The sequence below is a fragment of the Lepidochelys kempii genome, chromosome 1, assembly GCF_965140265.1.
Source record: "Lepidochelys kempii isolate rLepKem1 chromosome 1, rLepKem1.hap2, whole genome shotgun sequence".
NCBI lineage: Eukaryota > Metazoa > Chordata > Testudines > Cheloniidae > Lepidochelys > Lepidochelys kempii.
Window position 1 is genome coordinate 325,401,052 of NC_133256.1, and position 22,655 is coordinate 325,423,706.

The 22,655-nt window shown below is 37.7% G+C and overlaps 1 protein-coding gene across 4 annotated transcripts in view; it reads right to left on the reverse strand.

Annotated features, from left to right (window-relative positions):
• The window catches only part of KMT2E (lysine methyltransferase 2E (inactive)), a 118,655-nt gene extending 96,316 nt beyond the window's left edge, over window positions 1-22,339 (reverse strand). For all 4 annotated transcript variants that reach the window (XM_073328500.1, XM_073328501.1, XM_073328498.1 and 1 more), the window contains exons 1-2: window positions 21,998-22,339; window positions 2,942-3,126 (exon numbers count right to left, since the gene is read on the reverse strand). In XM_073328500.1, coding sequence (XP_073184601.1) covers window positions 2,942-3,012 — 71 coding nt within the window. In that variant the 5' untranslated portion in view covers window positions 3,013-3,126; window positions 21,998-22,339. The remainder of the gene's footprint in view (window positions 1-2,941; window positions 3,127-21,997) is intronic.
• Between the last annotated feature and the right edge of the window lie 316 nt (window positions 22,340-22,655).

A 22,655-nucleotide genomic window follows, 5' to 3' on the forward strand; every position in this document is an offset into this window, starting at 1 on the left:
CATTGACTTATTTTTTAAAAATAATCATCGCTAAGATTTATAAGCACATATATTATACTGTGCATTACAGAGACCCTCTCTCTCTATATAAAGGCAAGATTTTATTTTTTGGGTTACTTTCCTCACCCCCTGCCAAAATCAAAACCCACTGCATTGCTACATACTCTGCTAATGCAAAGAAAAAAGAGGAAACACAAAAATTAACAAATGCTATTTTAGACATGCTGAGATCATTTGGATGGTGCTGATACTACTACTTTGTGTAAATGAAAAAAAAAATCAGTCACTTGTACTCCATGAAAAATATTTTGTACTATATTTCATCCCAAAAGAATCCACAAACATCATGGATATGCAGCTACCTTTGGTGTGGAGAGTGGCAACCATGCTCAGCACACCATACAAAGACAGGGACATATTTTTAATCAGATTGGCAAGAATACAACAAGTTAGATGTCTTCAAGTCAGCAGGGCCTGATGAAATACACCCTAGAATACTCAAGGAGCTGACTGTGAAGATATCTGAGCCATTAGCGATTATCTTCAAAAAGTCATGGAAGATGCGAGAGATTCCAGACGACTGGAAAAGGGGCAAATATAGTGGCAATCTATAAAAAGGGAAATAAGGGCAACCCAGGGAATTACAGACCAATCAGCTTAACTTCAGTACCCGGAAAGAGAATAGAGCAAATAATTAAGCAATCAATTTGCAGGCACCTAGAAGGTAAGGTAATAAAGTGACAGTCAGCATGAATTTGTCAAGAACAAATCCTGTCAAAAATCAACCTAATAGCTTTCTTTGATAGGGTAACAAGCCTTTTAGATAGGGAGAGAAGTGGCAGATGTGATATATCTTGAATTTAGTAAGGCTTTTGATACTGTCTCGCATGACCGTCTCAAACAAACTAGGGAAATACAACCTAGATGGAGCTACTATGAGGCAGACACATAACTGCATGGAAAAATGTTCCCAGAGAGTAGTTATCAGTTGTTCACAGTCAAGCTGGAAGAGTATATCAAGAGGGGTCCAATAAGGATCAGTTCTAGGTCTGGTTCCGCTCAATATCTTCATCAATGATTTAGATAATGGCATAGACAGTACACTTCTAAAGTTTGCAGACAATATCAAGCTGGGAGGGATTGCAAGTGCTTTTGAGGATAGGATTATAATTCAAAGTGATCTGGACAAACTGAAGAAATGGTCTGAAGTAAATAGGATGAAATTCAATAAGGTCAAATGCGAAGTACTCTACTTAGGCAGGAACAATCAGCTGCACACATACAAAATGGAAAATGACTGCCTAGGAAGCACTGTAGAAAGGGATCTGGAGGGTCATAGTGGATCACAAGCTAAATATGAGTCAACAGTGTTACACTGTTGCAAAAAAGGCAAACATCATTCTGGGATGTATTTGCAGAAGTGTTGTAAGCAAACATGAGAAGTAATTCTTCCACTCTGCTCCACGCTGATTAGTCCTTAACTGAAGTAGTGTGTCCAGTTCTGGGCGCCACATTTCAGGAAAGATGAGGACCAATCGGAAAAAGTCCAGAGGAGAGCAACAAAAATGATTAAAGGTCAAGAAAACATGACCTATGAGGGAAGATTGAAAAAACTGGGTTTGTTTAGTATGGAGAAGAAAAGACTAAAAAGGGACATGGTAACTTTTTTCAAATACATAAAAGGTTGTTACAAAGAGGAAAAAAAAATTTGTCTCTTAACTTCTGAGGATAAGACAAGAAGCAATGGGCTTAAATTGCAGCAAGGGCAGTTTAGGTTGGACATAAGGAAAAACTTCCTATCAAGGTGGTTAAGCCATGGAATAACTTGCCTAGGGAGGTTGCGGAATCTCCATCATTGGAGATTTTTAAGAGCAGGTTAGACAAACATGTCAGGGATAGTCAAGATAAGGGATCTCAAACTGGGGGTCAGGACCCTTCAGGGGGTTGCAAGCTGTCAGCCTCCACCACAAACTCCGTTTTGCCTCCAGCATTTATAATGGTGTTAAATATATTAAAACGTGTTTTTAATTTATAAAGGGGGTTGCACTCAGAGATCTTGCTATGTGAATGGGGTCACCAGTACAAAAGTGTGAGAACCACTGCTCTAGATAATATTTAGTCCTGCCATCAGTGCAGGGGACTGGCCTAGATGACCTCAAGGTCCCTTCCAATCCTACCATTCTATAAATCATAGGACTCCTCTTAAGAGGAGTGCCATGAGGTCTTTGATGTCTACAAAAGACAGACTGGGCCAGACTTTAAGAATCATCTGATTGACACCGAACAAAGCAAATGGAGTTTTGACTCTTTTATCTACCTCAAAAGACGAAGAGCTGAGTTGAACCTGTGATTCCTAGGAGTCTGTCTAGTTATTCCACACATACACCTAAACCTTTAAGCTACCCACTTCAGCTATAAAAAGCAAAAACAATGGATTACCAAATAGAAAGACTAAAATATTGGGAGAGAAATAAATGTAACCAGATGCATAAAAAAATTAAAAATATAAACTACGCAAATTTATTTTTTTAAAACACCCTTCCGGATGATCAGTATTTCATGTACGTCATTCCATGCACCAAAGGAGATATCTGTGACTCTAAATACAACCAAACAGGTTTTGATGCGTACTTTAAGGAAGCCAAAATGATCAACACGAGAAAAAATTTTAACGCAGTAAAGTATATTTTATTTAAAAACTATCCCCTTTGATAAACTGAACTGCTGACAAATACTGCTTCGTTCTTTTAAAAAAAAAAAAGAGAGCGAGAGAGAGTACTGACGTGAAGAAAAAATAAAGCTATAGAAGATGAATTAAAATAGCTATTAAAAATTCAAACTATTAAGTAAAACATATTGGAAGTCTGCTTAGCTCTATTCAAAAATGCCCATCACAAAAAGAAAAAATAACAAAGTTAGCAGTTATGTTAAAAATACTTACTCTGAGCCTGCAGCCATTTCCAAATGAGAAGTTTCTGCTGTGTCAACCCCAAACGGGATCACTATGCTCATGACGTTCGTTTCTGATAAATTCGATTACTACGGAGTCCTGTGCATTGGTATCCAAAACACTGGGGCATGCCAGCCACAGTGCTCATTGCAAACATCTAAGTGCATCCACAAACCCTGTTTAAAAATAAGAAAAACACTGAAAACAAATCATTTTAAACCGGCAGTTCCATACTGCGTTTTAAAATGGCACCCTGTGCTAAGACATCTTACAATAATTTCATTTTGTTATCAGCATGAAGACAAAAAAAATAGTCAGATGATGGCAAACATTATAAACCTTTAGTTTTTAGTATATTACCCTACCAGCATGGGCTTTTTTTTAAAAAAAATAAATAAATACCTAAAAATCTTCAGTAGGACAGCTCTCATAGAACTTAAAATACTTCTGAAGGAAGCTTTCTTCCCATACTTTCAATCAAAAAATCTGAGCCAAAAATCTAAAGATGAACATAGACAGTATAGGATCAAACCACAAAGTTTTAGAATTCAAAAGTAAAGGACTGCATACAAAACAGAGTATATAAATGAACAAAACTTTCACCACTCTGTTTGAATAAACTATTTTGTTGAAAATAAAATCATAATGTTCATATATACAATTATATGTAACACCACAAACACTCAAAATTCTCACTTCAGTCATGATTGGCCATTATTAGAATGGACTGAATATACCACCAGATAACCTAATATGGCCACAATTCTCATTTTACCCACTCAACTTTCAGCAAATAACATTCTTCTTCCTTCGTTTGGTTATTATGTGGTGGATAACTGATAGGTATCCTAACTCTTTCTTCCAAATTCTACGTGATAATTTAAAACTCAGAGAGATCCTTAAAAACAGGACAATGTTATTTTTAATTTTTTTCATTGAAGAGCTTTCACATAGTCTGATTATAGACAAAATTATATAACGTTTCTGATGGAATAATAAAATGTTAACATGTATTAAAATGACTGCTGGACCTTTAGGCTCAATGTTACTACTGTACTCTTGGTTTATTAGCAAATAATGCAAAACTGAAAAAGTGAAGCCACTCAATTTAATGCATTTTAATGAGGAAGAAGGGGGGTGAAGTACCTCATGCATGCTTAAGGAACAAAGATCAGTTTCTCCAGGTGATGAGTTAGACAACAGTTTATGACTATTTAACAAAATGTCTCCTTGTTATTCAAGAACAACTCTGAATATTATATATTGTACAAATCTTCCAATGGGTTCTGATTAACATAAGTTTGCTATATTTTACTCTGGCAAGCACTGAAGAGTCAAAATGGCTAACAAGAGAGAGAGAATCTATTTTGACTCATACATAAATCAACAAAGTCCCACCTCCCTGACACTGTGCTTCCAACCTTCTCTTCTTCCCCTCTGCAGAGGTGTCACAAAAGTACAGAATATGAGCACAAGGAGGGGTGAACAGAATTATATCACTGTACTGTTCCTACTCCACAGAACTATAGTAGTAAGTTAATGTGTACTGAGTCAGCAGTAACTTACCCAGCAGTGATTAGCCAAGTGAGGTAAGATCTCAACCCCAAATTGATGGCACTTCTCCATTTGTCAGTCTTTATTTTTAGGGATATACTTCAGCACAGCTATCCATGTCTTCCTTACTTCCACACTGAATTACTGCAATGCACTTGTAGACCAGCCTCAAACATTCGACTGTGCAGAATGCAGATTGCTGAGCAGTGCTTCTTGGATGAAGCATACAATTCCTGTGCCCAGTAAACTACATTTGCTTCCAGTTTGTTTAAGGGTGCAGTTTTAGCTGTTGGTTTTGACCCATAAAGTCATAAAGGTTTTGGGCTCTGGCTATTTTAAAACCACTTTTCTCCGCATTGGATACCACAACAGTTAAGATCAACTGCAGTATTTAATATAACTGCCCTTTGATTTGAAGGGAGCATACTAGTGACCAGGCATTTTCAACAGCATCCTAACTTTAGAACAGAAATCTTAATTTATTGACAAGGATGGTTTCCAAAGAATTTCCCTGAGGTGGATTGGGAAGGACTTCACACTGATGTTGATCTAATTAGAAGATTTTGTATTTTTAAAAGTGTACATGCTTAGAACATTAAAAAGACACATTTAATAAACTATAAAAAAGTCTAGAGTAGATCATATTAAACTTCCTTATGAGATGACTAAGGCCTCTGGATATTTCACCATTCCCAACTCTCTTGTTCTTGTTGGAGTAGATGATGTCTTTTTTAGCCCATTAGACAAATTACCAAATATACTAACTGCAGAGAAGTCAGGTCACCTACCTCCTGGAGATAATTCCTACTATTTACAGAAGTATGGTAGTTTATGTTTTGTCAGATGCCATGGACACCACACTATTTTACATAGAGACATCTTAGGAACAGTACGAATTTTTACTTTATTACAATCAATTTATTGCTCGAGAGACCAAGAAATGAAGTCCTCTAAGCCAAAGAAAAAGTACATCAAACTTTACGGTGATGGATGCACTGCAAATACATAAGACAGACAAATAAGGGGCAGCAGCAGTACAAATTCTCACACTATCCTACTTTTAGGCTACAACATTAAACTGGAAGGACCACCTCTACAACTGAGTGAAGTTCAATTTCCACTTACTTATCTCCCTTCTGAGACTCTCAAAAAAGGGTGCCAATTCATACCAAACTGGACTGAGACAACGATCCGCTCATTTAAACTAGACAGTCATCAAATGATAACAACATGGGTTGGGTCTCTGCCAATCTCAGCTTGATCTAAACTAGCAGCTACAAAATGAAAGGCTGCACGTTACCTATGCACTGAACCAGTCAGCCCCCAGGCAGTAATGCTGATAAATTAACGCCAGAATGTAACTAGGAAAACCTATTCTGAAAAACGGTTTGGGATGGAGAGGTTCAATGGTAACATTTTAGAGTTATTATAGTCTGGATGTGACTTTGCCTTGCCTGTCATTTTCAGTGGTGTTGAGCCAGCCAGTCAAAAAATAAACTGTAAAGATTTGGAAAGCCACACATCAGCAGAGGCTGAAACAAAAGAGGAGGTGCAAGGGATGTGGAGAATAACTATGCCACCTGTCTCATGTGCTATCACGTCTATTTTCTTGCACAAAGCAACTAAGATTATCCAACAATAAGCTTATTGTGTACACAAGATATTTGGATTGGACTAAGTGAGCTATGTCTGGACAATGGTTATAAGAAGAAGTATAAGATGTGGCTGGCAAAACTGAGCCTTCAGAAAATAAAAACTACTAATCAGAAAACGTTCAATAAAGCAGGGAGAGAACAGATTAGTTTTCTGAAGGCATACAAACCTACAGGATTTATTGCCAATGTGTGTCCCAAAGTCAGAAATGTGATTACTAGCATGTTAGTGTCTAATGACCTAGACTGATTTTTGCTGTGATTATGGTATTAATTCAAGAGGTGCCCGAACAGTACAGAAAAGTTATTGGGAGGGCTGCAGAGGGAATATTCAGTACTGATGTAAACAGAAAAGGCAATGGCACCATTAAAGTTCGAAATTGTTGTAACGGGGAAAAAAAAACAGGTCAGGAGACACACACACACACACACACACCATTTAGATGTAGGTCTTTCAGTGGCAGACTAGTCATTTAAATTCTTGGCCCAGTTTCAACCACTTTGAATAAAACCAGAAAAATGATGAACTTCAATAAATTTCACTGATTATATTACAGCCAAAGAACTTTCCCTTTAAGAGGAAGACAGATCTACTTATCCACTTTGTATAACTGATCTAAAACTCTTATGTTGTACTTTCCACAAAAAGATTTTTCGAGACCCCTTCATTATTTATCACCACCATCTTAAAATTACAGGACATAGCAACCTTCCTTACCTTAGCAAAGAAAGCTGTAGTACTATTTGAGGGTGGTATGCCCTTAAACTACTCCACCAGGAGCTGAATGCACTGCCTTTGCAACACCTACATATCCCCAGCTAGCTCAGGACCAAAACCTGTGTTGCTTGTGAACAATACTCAAGAAATTCTTCATGTTGTACCAGCCACAGATTGACATGTCTGCCCTTACTCCCATAGATTCATTCTGCATTGTTTTTAAAAAAAAAAAGTGTGGAGATGGTGTGATGCTATGTCCTTATATTACTGATGGAATGAAGTGATAGCAAAAAGTAATTTGAACCCTCTTCCCCCACTCTCTTTTAACCTGGCACTACTGTAAGTGCTTGAGGCAACAAGCAAATTGGTCATATCTTCTGAAATTGCATTAACTTTTCTTTTAAAAATTACCACTGTCATTGCTTTGATGGGACTTTGGCTGAGCGGGGGCTGCAGGCCTACTTTTTCAGTTGCGTTAATAGCTTTTTCTTCCTCTCATGTTCGTCTCAGGACCATTAAAAGAGGCATGTTCCTGCCCCTCAGAAGGCGAGTGGTGGGTGGAACATCTATGGGGTAGTAAGTCTGAGATACCAGATTTTCTTTTTGGGGGTGGGTGGAAGGAGGGCACTTTCTGGTTTGTGTTCTTATGGCATTTCAATAATGTTCCTTAATTTCCCTCCCACCAACCATCTTTCAGGTGTCCAATGCATGGGTAATGCATCTCAGTCATCTTAGATTTTCAATGTAAGTTTTTTTTAAATGGTAATGAAGTTAGTGTTCTAACTTTACTTAGATTTTGTTGTAAAGTAGCAGAAGACAGGTTCCTATTGATGTCCGTTTTGATGTTCACTAGATTTGTATTGTTACTCTTTTTCTAATAAAAATTAAAATATTTTTATTTCATTGTGTCATTTATTATGCATGGTGTTTCAAAAGCAGAGCTGAAGTCAAGGAGAACCTGCTATACTGGTGAGACTGCAACCTGTGAGGTTTCCAATTTACACTAGCAATTTATCTCTGTAGGACGTACCAGTACGAGTGGTGTAAAAACTTGCTCAAGTTAGTGCACTCTATATGTTGCAATACCTGGACTCTCATTTGCGTATGAGAATATAAGGGTTTTTAGAAATGACGGTGACAAGTGTTGGTAGTACCAGTGATTTTTATTTATTTTTTTTTTGGCGTAGTGTATGGAGACCTTAAAAGGAAATAAACAGTACAGTCACCTCATACACATGACTGTAACTGAAAAAATTAACGAAGTCTATTTTTACATTTGACTTAGTGCATTTAACAGCACTTTGTATAGGCCGTTTCACAGCTTCCCCCGGCCCCCAACATAATCAAACTTCAGAGGGGGAAATACCTCGTTGTACACTCAAAGGAACATCAACTTTAATCCATTTTTTTAATGAAGAATAATAGTTTGAGGTTTTGAGGTATTTCCTACCTATTTATAGATGACGTAAGGCACTCAATTCTAAATAAGAGTTTTCACAGAAGGAAGTTGCACTGATTTAGCTATATCAGTTTCTAAATCACTATAATTTTCTCATGTAAGCAAGTCCTTAAAAATAGGAATGTTAAGTCTTCTCCTTCCATGTTTTTTTGTTGGAGGACTCTGAATGACATAGATATACACTGGGAACTTTTTCAACTCTCTCTCTTCATAGATTTTAAGGCCAGAAGGGATTACTACATGAATCAACCTGACCTCGCATACAACGTAGGCCATCAAATTTCAACCATTTACTCTCATGTTGAGTCCAATAACTTGTGTCTGACTAAAACATATCTTCCAGAAAGACATCCGGTCTTGATCTGAAGGCTTTAAGAGATGGAAAAACCACCACTTCCCTTAGCAGTTTGTTCCATTAGTTAATCACCTTCACTCTTAAAAAAATGTGAGTTATTTTGATTTGCCCAGTTTTAACTTCCAGCTATTGATTCTTCTAGTACTTAAAGGAGCTGTAATACTTAGTCCTTAAAAAGAGTTTCTGCATCATGTGTCTTGAATAGAAGTTTACAGCTTTAAATAGCCTGAATAAAATTAATGTTTCACATCTTTAGCATATCATAAAATTTATAGTTCTTTATCCAACCATAGTTTTCAAGAATAGTTTGCAAGACCTGAATATCTAATGTAAAAATGAAGCAGAAACAGAAAAGCTTTCAAACCTTCTGCTTATTCATACATCATAAAGAAGAGGGGAAAAGCCAAATTATTTTCTCTTTTGCAGGTCATTTTTAAATAGCAAGTTGGTAACACTTTCATTTGCCTTGTAGAAGACTGGACTTCCGACCATACACTGGGCTTCTAAAACACAGAGCTATAAAGACTTGAGTTGGAGAACAACATGGTTGGCCTTGGGCTGGAAGAAACTCCATTCTTGGCAAACTTAATTGAAATCACATGTAACTATTACCAGACTGTTTGTAAATCACCACAAACAGATACTGTGATTATGTAACTCATGTCCAAAAAAACTGAGGATATTTTGCCACAATAAAAAAAAAAAAAATTTATGACTTGCACATGCTATGTTCCAAATGGTGAAACTACATGTAGTAAAAAAGGTCACATTAAAAGGTTTTAAAAGGTTGTGACCAGATGCTTAACATAATTAATATTAACAAGAGGGAAGGAACACACAACTTAATATAGCAAGAACAGGCTAGACAACATTTAGATAACTTAGTTGTATACAAGTCAGCAGGAACTGACAAAATTCACCCTTGGATACTTAAGGAACTCACTGAAGCAATCTTGGAACTATGAGTGATTATCTTCGAGAACTCATGGAGGACCAGACAGGAGATGGGCAAACTTAGCATCAGTCCTTAAAAAGGAGAACAAAAAGGACCTGGGGAACCACGGACCTGTCAGCCTAACTTTGATTACTGGAAAAATACTGGAACAAATTATCAATAAATTTGTAAGCCCCTAAAGGATACCAGAGTGATAAGTAATAGCCAACATGGATGTGTCAACAACAAATCATGCCAACCCAACCTTACCGCTTTTTTGAAAGGGTTTCTAGTCTAGTGGATGAAGAGGGAATCAGTAGATGTGATATATCTTGATTTCAGTAAGCCGTTTAACACAATCCTACATGACGTGCTCAGAAACAAAGTAGGGAAATGTCACCTAGCTGAAATTATTATAACGTGCATGCACAAGTGGTTGAAAACCACACTCAAAGAGTTATAATCAGTGATTTGCTGTTAAACTGGAGGGACGTAGCTAGGGAGTCCTGCAGGGTCCATCCTGGGTCTGGTACTATTCAATAGTTTCATTAATCACCTGGAGAACACAGTGGAGAGCATGCTTATAAAATCTGTGCATGACACCAAGCTGGGAGGAGTTGCTAGTACCTTGGAAGACAAGATTAGAATTCAAAACAACCTTGACAAATTGAAAACTGGTCAGAAATCAACAAGATGAAATTCAATAAAGAGCAAAGCAATAAACTGCAAAGCACTACATTTAGGAATGAAAAAAATCAAAAGCATAACTACAAATAGGGGAATGACTAGCTAGGTGACAGTACTACTGAAAATGATCTGGGGGTTATAGTGGATCAAAAATTGAAAACAATTCAACAATTTGATGTAACGGTGAAAAAGGCTAATATTCTGGGGTGTATTAACAGCAGTGTGGCATGGAAGACACAGGAGATAACTTGTCCCACTCTACTCAGCACTTGTGAGTCATCATCTGGAGTAATATATCAAGTTTTGGACGCCATATTTTAAGAACAAGGGTAGACAAACTGGAGAAAGTCCACAGGAGAGCAATAAAAATGATAAAAGGATTAGAAAACCTGACCTATGAGGAAAAGCTAAAAAAACAGGGTATGTTTAGTCTTAAGGAAAAACAAAGACTGAGGGAGGTACGGGTGAACCTGGTAACAGACTTCAAATATACTAAGGGCTGTTATAAAGATGATGGTAATCAAACTGTTCTCCAGGTCCACTGAAAGTAAGAGAGGAAGTAATGGAGTTAGTCTGCAGTAAGGGAGATTTACGTTAGCTATTAGGAAAAACTTTCCAAATATAAGGATAGTTAAGTACTGGAGTAGGCTTCCAAGGGAGGTTGTGGAATCCCCATCACTGGAGGTTTTTCAGAATAGGCTAGACCAAGGGTCTCAAAGTCCTGGTCCGCAGGCCATCTACAGCCTGAAAACCTCCCCACTGCAGCCCACTGAGGAGAGACCCATGCAGCCATGTTGCCAGCTCTGTCTGCTGCAGGCAACGCCCCCCACAACTCCCACTGCCTGGGGGAGAGGAACAGAGATATCATCGCTAGTCGCCGGGCAGAGGCAGCATCATTAGTTGCAGGGCAGAGTCAGCCATGGAGGCAATGTCACTTTTTCCCACAATAAATATAAATAAGTCAAAATTCCGAACACAACTATCTGATGGACACCTTGCTGCAATCCTGAAGGTTTCAACTGCTCAGTCACTGAGGCCAAACATCAACAAGCTGACAGAACGGAAGCGTTGCCAGGTGTCTGGCAAACACTAAAAACTCTCTGGTAGGCGAAGAATTGTATAAAGTTGTATGACAGCTTTATTATTTCTAAGAAATTCTAAATAAAAAAATATAAAGGTTTTCTTTTCTGAACACCATCTTCAGTGACATTATTGGCCCGCTAAGAGGATCTGTGGACTGGCACTGGCCCTCAGGTAAATTGAGTTTGAGACCCCTGGGCTAGACTAACACTTTTCTGAGATGGTCTAGGTATATACTTGGCCCTACTTCAGTGTGCAGGGATGGACAGGATGAACTCTCGAAGTCCCTTTCAGACCCATATTTCTATGATTCTATAACTGATAAATCCACAGCTTGAGGAATAAAATCTAACTTGCATCCAACAAGCAAATGAAGCAGATAGAAAGATAGGCAAGAGCCTCTAATTTTGATACAGCCTAACAACAAATAAAAAAAACCCACCTTCTCCAAATTAAAGTGTCTGTAAAATACAGCAAAAAGAGGACCATTATATTTTAAATGTTTTAAAACTTGGGGATCCAGTCATATTAAGATTGTCTGCAGTTCACATTGTATATGTAAACGGAATCACAATACACTATCACTGGAAGGTATTCCCTGAGCAATACAGAATGAAAGTCTGGGGGGAGGGGAAAAAAGTCATATTTCTAATTGCAGATTTGAGAAAGGGAAGGGAAAAGGTATGGGCTGCAAGTAGAAAATTCACTAGTTCTTATACATAAGCAACAATACAATTTTGCTTCCCTAATTTAAGTCCTGGCATCAATACCATCTGAACAGGAATCTACTCATACTTGGTAGGCTGAATAGACAATTTACGTCTTTCCAGCTCAGAATAATATTTGTTCCTAAAATTTTGTTATGCTACGTTATGCATTTTGTGATTACTGTGGAAAAGCAAATTGTATATGGAATGTTTGAATGTATTATACTTCTTTCTCTGTACGTGTGCTCAGAAGAAATTAACATGTACAACTAAAACCATGGGTAAAACTACTGCCAAAGTAATGTTAATTTTAAGGTAACCAGAGTGGTAATTTCCTGGAGGTAGTCTATTTGTATAATTGTCAAGGAGCACAAACGAAAACGGACATGTACTCATTTTTAGGGAATGTGAACAAATCAAAAGAAATAAGGCGAATTTCACGGGAAAAGATGTGTATTTCTTTCCATGTTATCCAGTCCCTACTCCCACTCCTGAGCATGAGCGAACAAGCTTCCAAGGCAGAAAGTTACTTCCCCCACCCTCAATTTATTTATAATATTTTCTATAGGTTGGTATGAAATTTAGCAAAAAAGAAATCCATTCTACACTAAATGTTAGTGCTGGTGTTCAGCATAACACAACTTAGCCAAAAGCCACAAATCATTTAAAAAAAAAACTGAAAGAAGACCCAACCCTGCCTTATATTAACATCCGAAAGTGAGGAGAGGGAGCAGCAAGCACCTGCACAAAGGGAAAAGAAACCATACTTTAAGCACAAATATTTAAAAATTCTCTCTTTGGGTAAACTTTTTAAACATACAAGAACATAGATAATGAACATTTTCCTATTTTTCCTCCACATTAAGCATTTTAATATATAGTTTTGTATTCATTAGCAGAAACAATTTTTATCATGGCCTCCTTCAATGTCATAGTAGTGGCAGCACCATCATATTATAAACTCTCATTCCCGACCCTTAAAATATTTTGTTAAGTATAAAAAAAACATATGCTAAAGGAAAAACTTCATTAGAAGCAATTTTAGGTGTGGCTACACTACAGCATTTATCATTGTCCAGAATATAATATTAGGAATATGTTTTCCATAAACACTAGTCTGGTTATTTGGAATATTAATATAGAGATTAGATCACGTGTAGAATATTCCAATGATATGTAGAACAATTAAGCGAGGTACCCTGAATGAACATTTATGTTGGATGTTACTAAGGAAGTACACTACCTTTGGCCAGATCTCGAAGGAAGCGCTCCTGCCCTCAAACAGTAAGGATTCTGTTAAGAGTTTATAAGGGGACATTCAACTCCCAGGTGCTACAATATCCTTTACCATAGCCAAGTCCCAACAGTGCAAATTTAGAGACTACCGCTAGTCCAGACTTAGACCCCAACTGGCTCTCTTGGGTAGCCCACGATGGTAACCTAAGAAACTGACTAGCACCCATCATTCCAAATTTCTGAGGCTAAGGAGAACAAAGGATGAATAAAAAAAGGAGGAACAGAAAATAAGGGACAGAAGGAGGAAAAGATAAAGGAGCCAGGACACCCCAGAATGAGGAATTTCACAGGAGAAAAACAAAACTAAACCAAAACCCCTCCATATGCAGCAGAATAAATAAAAATTATGTTCAATACTAGCAAAGTCAAACTGCCCCAGAAAAAAGCTGCTCTTCTTGGTTTCCCCTTTAACTGAGTCCTTATATTCAGAAACTACTTCACCACTGTTTACATGGAGGTTCGAAGATGCAAAAGCCACATTATCAGAAGGTGTAATATTAACAATACTAAACTCCACACTTAAGATGAGTTTCCATCAGGCTTGGAAAAACCACCGATCCACTAGCAGCAGGCAGTAATAAATCTGGAATGGAGGACCAGCAAGCCACAATTTCAATGCCACCTTCAGAGAATTTAAGACTCTTGTGCAAGGGAAAACTAACAATAAGGTCTCCATCTCTCAAATGTCCAATCTGAAAATGGTCTCTGGAGCTCTCAAAGAGCTCCAGCTCATTACATAGATTACGCCAACCCTAAATAGTTGAGAAAAGAAAGACTCCTGTATAAATGCCATCCAGAAGTAATTTTGTCTATTAACTTAAGTCCTGACACAAAAGGAAGCTACTCTCCACTGGGCCTCACCCTACTGGTGAAGGGATGGAGAGTGCTCCAAAGGCCCCCACTGGCTTCCTTCTAGAAGGGATCAGAGTGGTAGAAGGAGATCAGTGTCCCCCTTTTCCCAGATACTTCTGTAAGTCCACTAGAGAACCTTCAGGGCTTCCCCTTTTCTCTCCTTCTATCTGAGTGAAAGTGAGAGAACATGGAGGCTAGGAAGAGAAAAGATACAAGAGGAAGAGAGTGAATGGTAGCGAGGAAATAAAAATTAATGTGGATTTTGGAATTAATGTGAGATAAATGAGAGAGAATCAATTATTAAAAGGGTAAACAGACTGAGAAATGAGACAGAGCTCTGACAGTCACTTATTCTACATAAACAAAAAAGGGGGGAGGAGACAGGGAACATGATGCTCAAATACCTAGCGTCTGCTGCTGTAACTACTAAAGCCACACAAAATAGGGAAAAAATAATTTGCTGCCTGTCTTGAGGGAGGAGAAAAATGCTACTTAGATGAGGGCCTATCTATATCCATGTCACACCAGACATTTAGAAAGAGTCAAGAACCAAGATGGTAAAATGGGGGGAAACCAACAAGCATGGTGGAAAAGTTTATTCTTTTAGCATGGACATTGCAAAATTTTGTTCTTTATCAGTTTACAGGAAATACTGGTTGGTTTGTATTAAACAGTGACTGTCACCTCATTCACAATAATTCTGTATCATAACTATTACTGTTACATGCAAAATGCTTTTAGGTAAGACCTCATAGGACACATCAAGCTAACAAAATTAGTAAAAGAGTGACACAGTAGAACAAAACTTGTTTTCCTAAATCGTTCTTCCTACCAGTTGTTTCCTTCCAAACATATGATCTGACATACTTATTAAGCAGTAGATTACAGTGGGATATTTTAAAGATGTTAATAAAACTATTCTCTATGAAAGTGTACTACAGAGTCAAAGCTTCCATAGATCTCAAAGTTCATTACCATATAACACCATCAAAATTCACAAAGAGCATTTCAAATAAGTAGAGTATTTCTGCATTTATGTGTAATCAATATTCAATAAGCACATCTCATCTAGTGGGGTGGCAAGCTATGGATTGATTTTCTTTGATGTGTGACAGTTTACTTATCACTGGTTCATCCACTGAAAATTCTTGATTATAACAAATCTTTCAAGAAACATATTCCGAATCTGAGTTCTGAATGCGGTATTTAAATCAGGGGTGGGTTGTTTTGCATTATTTTATTATAGGCAGAAGTAAGTAATAAACTTTAACCATGTATTTCCTATAACTGAGACAAAAGCATACCAAATGTTTTACTGCCTTCACCAGATACAATTACAACTCTCAGTTGATAAATAGCATGGAAAAAACTCTCAGGTATCGAGAGATTCTGGTGTAGTTTTTGTTCCACTTGGTATTACAAATTTGTAATACACAGAGGATAAATTATTTCATTTGAGTCAAAGACTGACCTTTCAGCTAAACTCTTCTATTTTATTCTAATTTTTTTCCACTGATATAGGATTCCCACACATGTAGTTTTCACCCCACTTCCATATGTTGCATTTAGTCTGAATAGATGCTGGATTAGAGCTTCCACTTGTGTCTTGGGAAAACCTGCAGGAATTGGAAGAAGGTCTGATCTCCTTACGTTTTAGTCTGGGAATCCAAACCCAGGAAGACTGGAAGTTTTAAACCTTAAAATAAATCGGAATTTTTAATTTTTCCTCAGTGTTGGCAGTTTCCTCTCTATAAATACAAAAAATACTGTTTTATATAAATACTGTTTTTGTATAAATACAAAAAAACCAATCTGGGCTAGATTTCTTGGTTATAATATCATTATACATATTGTTACATGTTTTAATCCCAAGAGTTCTTTCAGCCACGTTCAAGAAAGTCACAGCACACAGAATTTAAGCATTTTCAATCCCCTTCAAACTACAGTTCTCATTTTCAAGACATTGCACTGATCACTAACATTTTCAGTTGCAATGTCCATCCAAAACTAAATTACTCAATTTGCAATTATGTTATATTTAGGGACTCTAATTTCTATTTATTTTGGTAGCTTGGTGCTTTCTCTTCTTAGGAAGAAAAGTTAATTTTTATAGGGTTTTTTTGTTTGTTTGTTTTTCAAATTGTGACAGCATAATTCTGAGCTGACCTCTGTTGTAGCATTAGCCCATGATGGTTTTAACATTCATTTCCAAATGACACAGGCAGGAGTTGTGACTTTTGACTACTCGGTATCTTTGTTGGATGCAAACACAAACATGCAGAAAACTTCCTAAGTCAAGCACAACAGCTACTTGGAAGTGAATGAGAGCAAACAGCAGGGACAGGAAGTGAATGACTTAAAAAAAAAAAATCCCTTGAGGGAGGAAACATTTCCAGTTTCTATTTTTAATTTTTTTTTGAATTTGCATAATTATTAAAAAATCTCAGAAGTGGGGTTTTATCAGTTTGCTTAAAGTTTATACTTAAAATTGAACCACCCCAACTAGATAACTGATCCTCAATTCAAAATAAATATATCTACTGTGAAAAATATTTTCACACCATTTAAAGAGTCTCTCAAACCAACTCTTAAGACATGATCAGCTGTCTAGGCAAAGAATACCAATTGCCTGATGTAACAGACAGATGGCTCTAAACATGGCCCTATTATAACCACACCTACTAGTTGAGGAGTAATCTTCCACTGACTAGTGAAGACATAATGAAAGTTAACAAAATTGTCAATTACATCCAGCATAATATTTCTAAAACTTGTTAAGTTAGAAAATTTTAAGGAAAAAAAAGTTAATATGTTGGAACACCTTACAAACTTGAGCTATTTAAAATATTCCTAGTCCTTTGAATAAAGGGATCCAAGGCATTGATATTTTGGCAGTGAGGCTTAATTAAAGAAAGAGAAACAGTAAAGTAACCAGATATCTGACAAATAATAAGTTATCATTTAGTAGAATAAACTGCAGTCTCTACTTAAGGCTCACAGTGATCCTTAAAATGTATTATATAATAGTAAAAGTTCATCTTTATGGACAGTTCTATAAATTTATCTGAGTAATTGTCTACCAGCACAACAATCTTTATGAAATTTGAAAGAAAAATTTCAGTGATCTCACAAATTTCTAGTGGCTAATATACAAAAGTCCAGCAGCATTTACATATACGTTTTTTAGAAACTGTTGCTATACTCCATTTTAACAAGACTACAAAGACAGCATTAGCAGAGTTTCATCTTGGGAAATTACAGCAAAATTACAATTTCTTCCTTTGTAGTATGAAGAGGGTCCAAAATCTTGTGCAAGAGACAATTAAATATTATTTTAGGAGGCAGGATTAACTTTCATTTAAATTTTTAGCTTGTGTCTGATAAGAATAGAAACAAAATAATACATAAATAATTGTAATTAGAGAGAAACCTGCTTCTCAGTGAAGTTAAAGTTTTAGCTTTCAAACTATGGAAAACATAAATACAGATTCTTAAGAGATGTATTCAGAATTCAACTGAAGGCCACATAGGTAGGACATCCCTATAAAACTGAAGATATACTTTCAATCCTAATATCAATTCTGACTTACTGTATCTGTATCGTGGTTGTTTAAATGCACTACCTGTTCCTGGGTCACAGTCCCAACGGAATTTGCTTTTGAGAGATTTATAAACAAATATAAATAAATGTGTTGATGTCACAAAAATCAGGAAGCCAGCATATCCTCATGGCCTGCGTCGCTTCCCGCAGCTCCCATTGACCGGGAATGGTGAACCGTGGCCACTGGAAGCTGCGAGTGGCCGTGCCTGCGGACAGTCAATGTAAACAAACTGTCTCGCTGTCTGCCAGGGGATTACCCTAATGGGCCGCGTGTGGCCCATGGACCACAGGTTGCCCACCACTGCTTTATGCTCTTCAATTAATCCTACTGAAGTCATATTAGACAAAGTTAAGCATGTGCTTAAGTCCTTGGGGACTGGGGCTCTAAGGATAATCCTGCAGACCTTTAAGGAATCTAAAATTTTGAAGTCAAATTTCTATATTCTTGCTGTTTCTCAAAGTCCCAACTAAAAACAATGTACCTTTTAATAAAAAAAATTGCCAGTAAGATTCCAATGAAAGTTTAGTTTAACAAATAAGAAGCTATCAAAGTACTTAATAAACATCAATCAATCCTCAACAAAATATTAAACCAATTATACACACAGGAAAACTAAACCACAGAAATCTAATCCAGAGAAATAATCTGAGTCCTAGTACTCTCATGCAAATATGCTAAAAAAGTATTTACCATCCCCAATATTTTTCTCTGGTTTCAGAGTAACAGCTGTGTTAGTCTGTCTTCGCAAAAAGAAAAGGAGTACTTGTGGCACCTTAGAGACTAACCAATTTATTTGAGCATGAGCTTTCGTGAGCTACAGCTCACTTCATCGGATGCATACCGTGGTATCCTAAGGTATTTCCCAGATCACTAAAGTCATTCCAAATGCAGATGACCAAAAATATATAGATGGTTTTAGTACTTGGAGCCCAGATTACTGAGGGACTACCCAGATATTAAGTCTGACATTTGGAAACACATTGGACCTTAAAACAGAGTGTCAGAAATGTTGAGATTTCAAACTAAGTCTCATGGACAATTTTTTAAATTTAAAATTTGCTGGATTTATTTATAGATTTTACTGTGTTAATCATCCTCATAATAATATCCAAGCTCCTCAAAAACATTAATGAATTTAGCCTTAAAGCACCTTGTGAGGTAAAGTATTACCAACCCCATTTTACAGATGGAGAAACAGAGAAAGGTAAAGTGACTCACACAAGGTCACCAAGAAAGACCTTCTGATTTCCAAGGAAGTCTAGTGGTAAAGATGTTACTTAGACAACAGACGATTTTCATATCACCTTTAAGGTATAGGATATTGTTTGTTTTAAACCAAGTGTTGCAGCGTATACCTCAGATTCTGCTTTTGTGACCCCAGTCATATTGAAATTACCACCTAAAGGGGCAAGATATACCCCTTTGCTTCTTGATATTTGCACACAAATCCTATTAGCATTAGAAATGTAGACAACAGAATCAAAAACAGAAACCTATGGAAATTACCAGAATTCTAATCAAGAAAACCCCATAAGTTTACCACAGACCCTTTAGCCATCCACAAATTATTAAAAATATATAACTGAGTGAAATAATATATGGATTTAAATTTTAAAAATTCATATTATAGCAATATGTTGGACCAGTAATGCATGCCCTGTCCTATTAATGCACTACTTGTGTGGTTTAAGTCACTCAAGCCTTTGGCCTCACCACACACAAGGTATGCCTTGCAGTGCTGTTAATGCATACCTTCAAAGTCTTATTGCTTAGCTGATACAGATATAAAGAACAAATTATCTATTCTTCCATAGCAGTGCAAAGTAATATTCGTAAAGTTAAAATTATTCATGCACTGAAAAATGGTTTGCTACTGGAATAGTATTTCACATTTGGCTCTTAAAATCCAGAAGGTTCCAGTAATATACTAAAATGGGAACTTGCATCTCATTAAAGTAGAGACAGCAGGAGTTTGAATTTACAAATTTCTATTTACCTTTTGTAATCTTAGTTTAACATACTAAAAACATGACAAGTTTCCTGAGATTTGTGGCTTTCAATTTTGCATTCAATATATCAACTACTAAAAGAATGCTTCCTTGCTTCTCCACCTCCCCTCCCCCCATCTTCTTTATGATGATACTAAAAGGTTCATATGTCATTTGGGACAGGAAGAAAGAAAGACTAGGTACTGTAGTTTCACTTAAATGTTTATGTACAGTATGAGAGTTTTTACACTTTACACTATATATATTTAATGAGTTAACAACAAAAAAAGATTCGTATGCTGAAAAATTACACATGGGCAAGAAAGCCTTACATCTGAAGAAGCAAAGTAACAGGTTTTAATCTTGTCTGGATAATTCCTTGAACAGTAACATCAAAATGTTAAACTAGTATTCCCAAACTACCACCACCATCTCCAGTAAAAAAAAGTATTCTGTCAAAGATTAACCTGACATTCACAAAAGCAATGACTAAGAATTTAGTTATAAAAAAAAGACAAAAGATTAAAATAATCCTAAGTATTACTGGTCCTTGTGTTAGTAACAGACGTATTGCGATACATATCTAGATTAACTAGCATGGATATAGGAATTATTCCAAAACATTATTAAAACAAAAGTGAAGAGATTAATATGGCATGCATATCACATCACACAAGATACAAACACCCCCCCCAAGAAGCTACTTGAGTCCATCGTCTCCCCCACCCCCACCGGTGAGAGTGGTCTCGTTCGTTTGCCTTTCACACACATAACCAGTAAAATTAATCAGCTGGGATACAGCATTTTATTCATAGAAAATCAAGACATGTTTTGTACATGATTTGAAGAAAACAGCCTTTCATTTAAACATAACAAGCCAGTAATGTGCTGCAGACAAACGCACTGCATGGGGTGTGGAGGACCCGAGCTGATTAGATTACCACAACATCAGCCTGGGGCCGCCATTTTTAGAATCTCTAAAGGACAAAAGAGGGAAATTACAATTTTTACTCCACATTTACCATAAGTAACTTAAAAAGTACAATGTTTATGGTCAAGTATTTAGGTATCCTACCTATGGTCATAGCCATCTCTTTCAGTTCACTGAGGTAGGTCTCAAAAAACAAAAAAGCCTTTTCGTTACTAATCCCTTTAGTATGATGTACATAAACTAAGGCTAAACATTCTTAAGTTCGACTTTAATCAAATGTAGTGTATACAATTTTAGGAACCTCAGGGCTTTTAACTACCGGACATTCCTAAATGACTGAATATAAAGGAATACAGAACCTTTCTAATCGGACTACTTATATTTCTTCTCCCCTATTTAGTACTACACAGTGGACCGTTTGTTTCTCCTCCCCTACATCTGCAGCAGTAGGGTCTACTCCACTAATGCCTTTTAATTAAAAAAAAAAAAGATTTAGATGTGCCACACAAGGAAACAGGAATGCCAGATATAAAAACTAAAACAAGGAGGCGAAGATGAGTATTTTAAATATACCTTAGGCTCCTTACCGTCGCTACAAAGGGGGTGGGGAGAATCATCCCCTTTTAAATTGACACAGAAACTCTTTAGAACTGTTTTCCGTTTGACCAGGTTACACCACAGAAGAGATGTTAAAAGGGAGGGAGGGAGAGAGGGAGGGAGATGGGGGTGTGGAAGGGAGAGAGATTAGGCCTATAACGAGCCATTTTAGCATCACAAAACAAAAATATGCAGGATAAGGGAGACTATTTCCTAAGCTTCATACATACAACCCAATACGCAATCATACTGTTACAAATGCCTGCTCTTAAACGCTGGGTCTACAGAAATTTATGTTGTATGTCACATAATAGCCCCTCTTGGGTTTGTTTGGTTTTAATCATAATGCATAAATCCGGCATAACTGCCAAAAAAAAAAATCCCCTCGGCGCCTCCAGTCACAGTAACCCGCCATATTCACAAGATATAACGACTCCCTTTCATTTTAAAACCAACCCATAGAACATGGAACACAACCCAAAGCAATTTATACAGAATCATGCACGGTTCAGGGGGGAGCGGACCTCACACCCCACCCCTCCCAGATGTAAAGCGATGCCTCCCTAACGTTTTAACTCTTACTAGGAACCCCCCTTCCCCCTCGGCAGGAATGATAATCATAACAGGAGACTCACCTGTAATGATCACAGGCCAGGCAGCAGCTCCCCCTTAGCTGAGTCCCTTTCCTATCCCAACCAAAACAATGCAACGGCCCCACTGCGGATATCCCTAGCCTGGGCAGGACGCAGCCCTTAGCTGGCTCTGGTAAAGAGGAGTGAGCAGAGGGGTCCCCCAGACCGGCTCGGTACTCAGAACCCTGCAGGGACCAGCTCGGCAGCGCCTTTGCCTTGGGACCCGTGTACAAACCCCGCTGCCGCTGCTGCTCCCGTCTCCCTCCTCTCAGCCTCCTACGCTCCCTCTATGTCACTGCCTCTCTCTGGGAAAATGGCGTCCTCCGCTCTCCCCTCCCTCCCACTGCACGGGGCTTACCCGTCCCGCCCGGCAGGGGCAAGGTTACCAGGGCGAAGCCAAACGGTCGCCATTTTGCTTGTGGGCTGGAGCGCAGTCTGTCCGTTAAGTCCTCCCTCGTGCTATGTCCATTTCACAAAGGGGGTTTCCTCACGATATTAAATTGTTCGACGGCCGGGGCCAGGGAGCGCGACCTCGATCGAAAAATGCTCGAAAGGGGCAGCCTAGGGAACGGCAAGGGCGAGAGAACTGTGTCTGGGTGGAGGCTCGGGGCGATCGTGCAGCGGAGTCCACTGGCGGTGGGGGGGCTCGGGCCCAAAATGA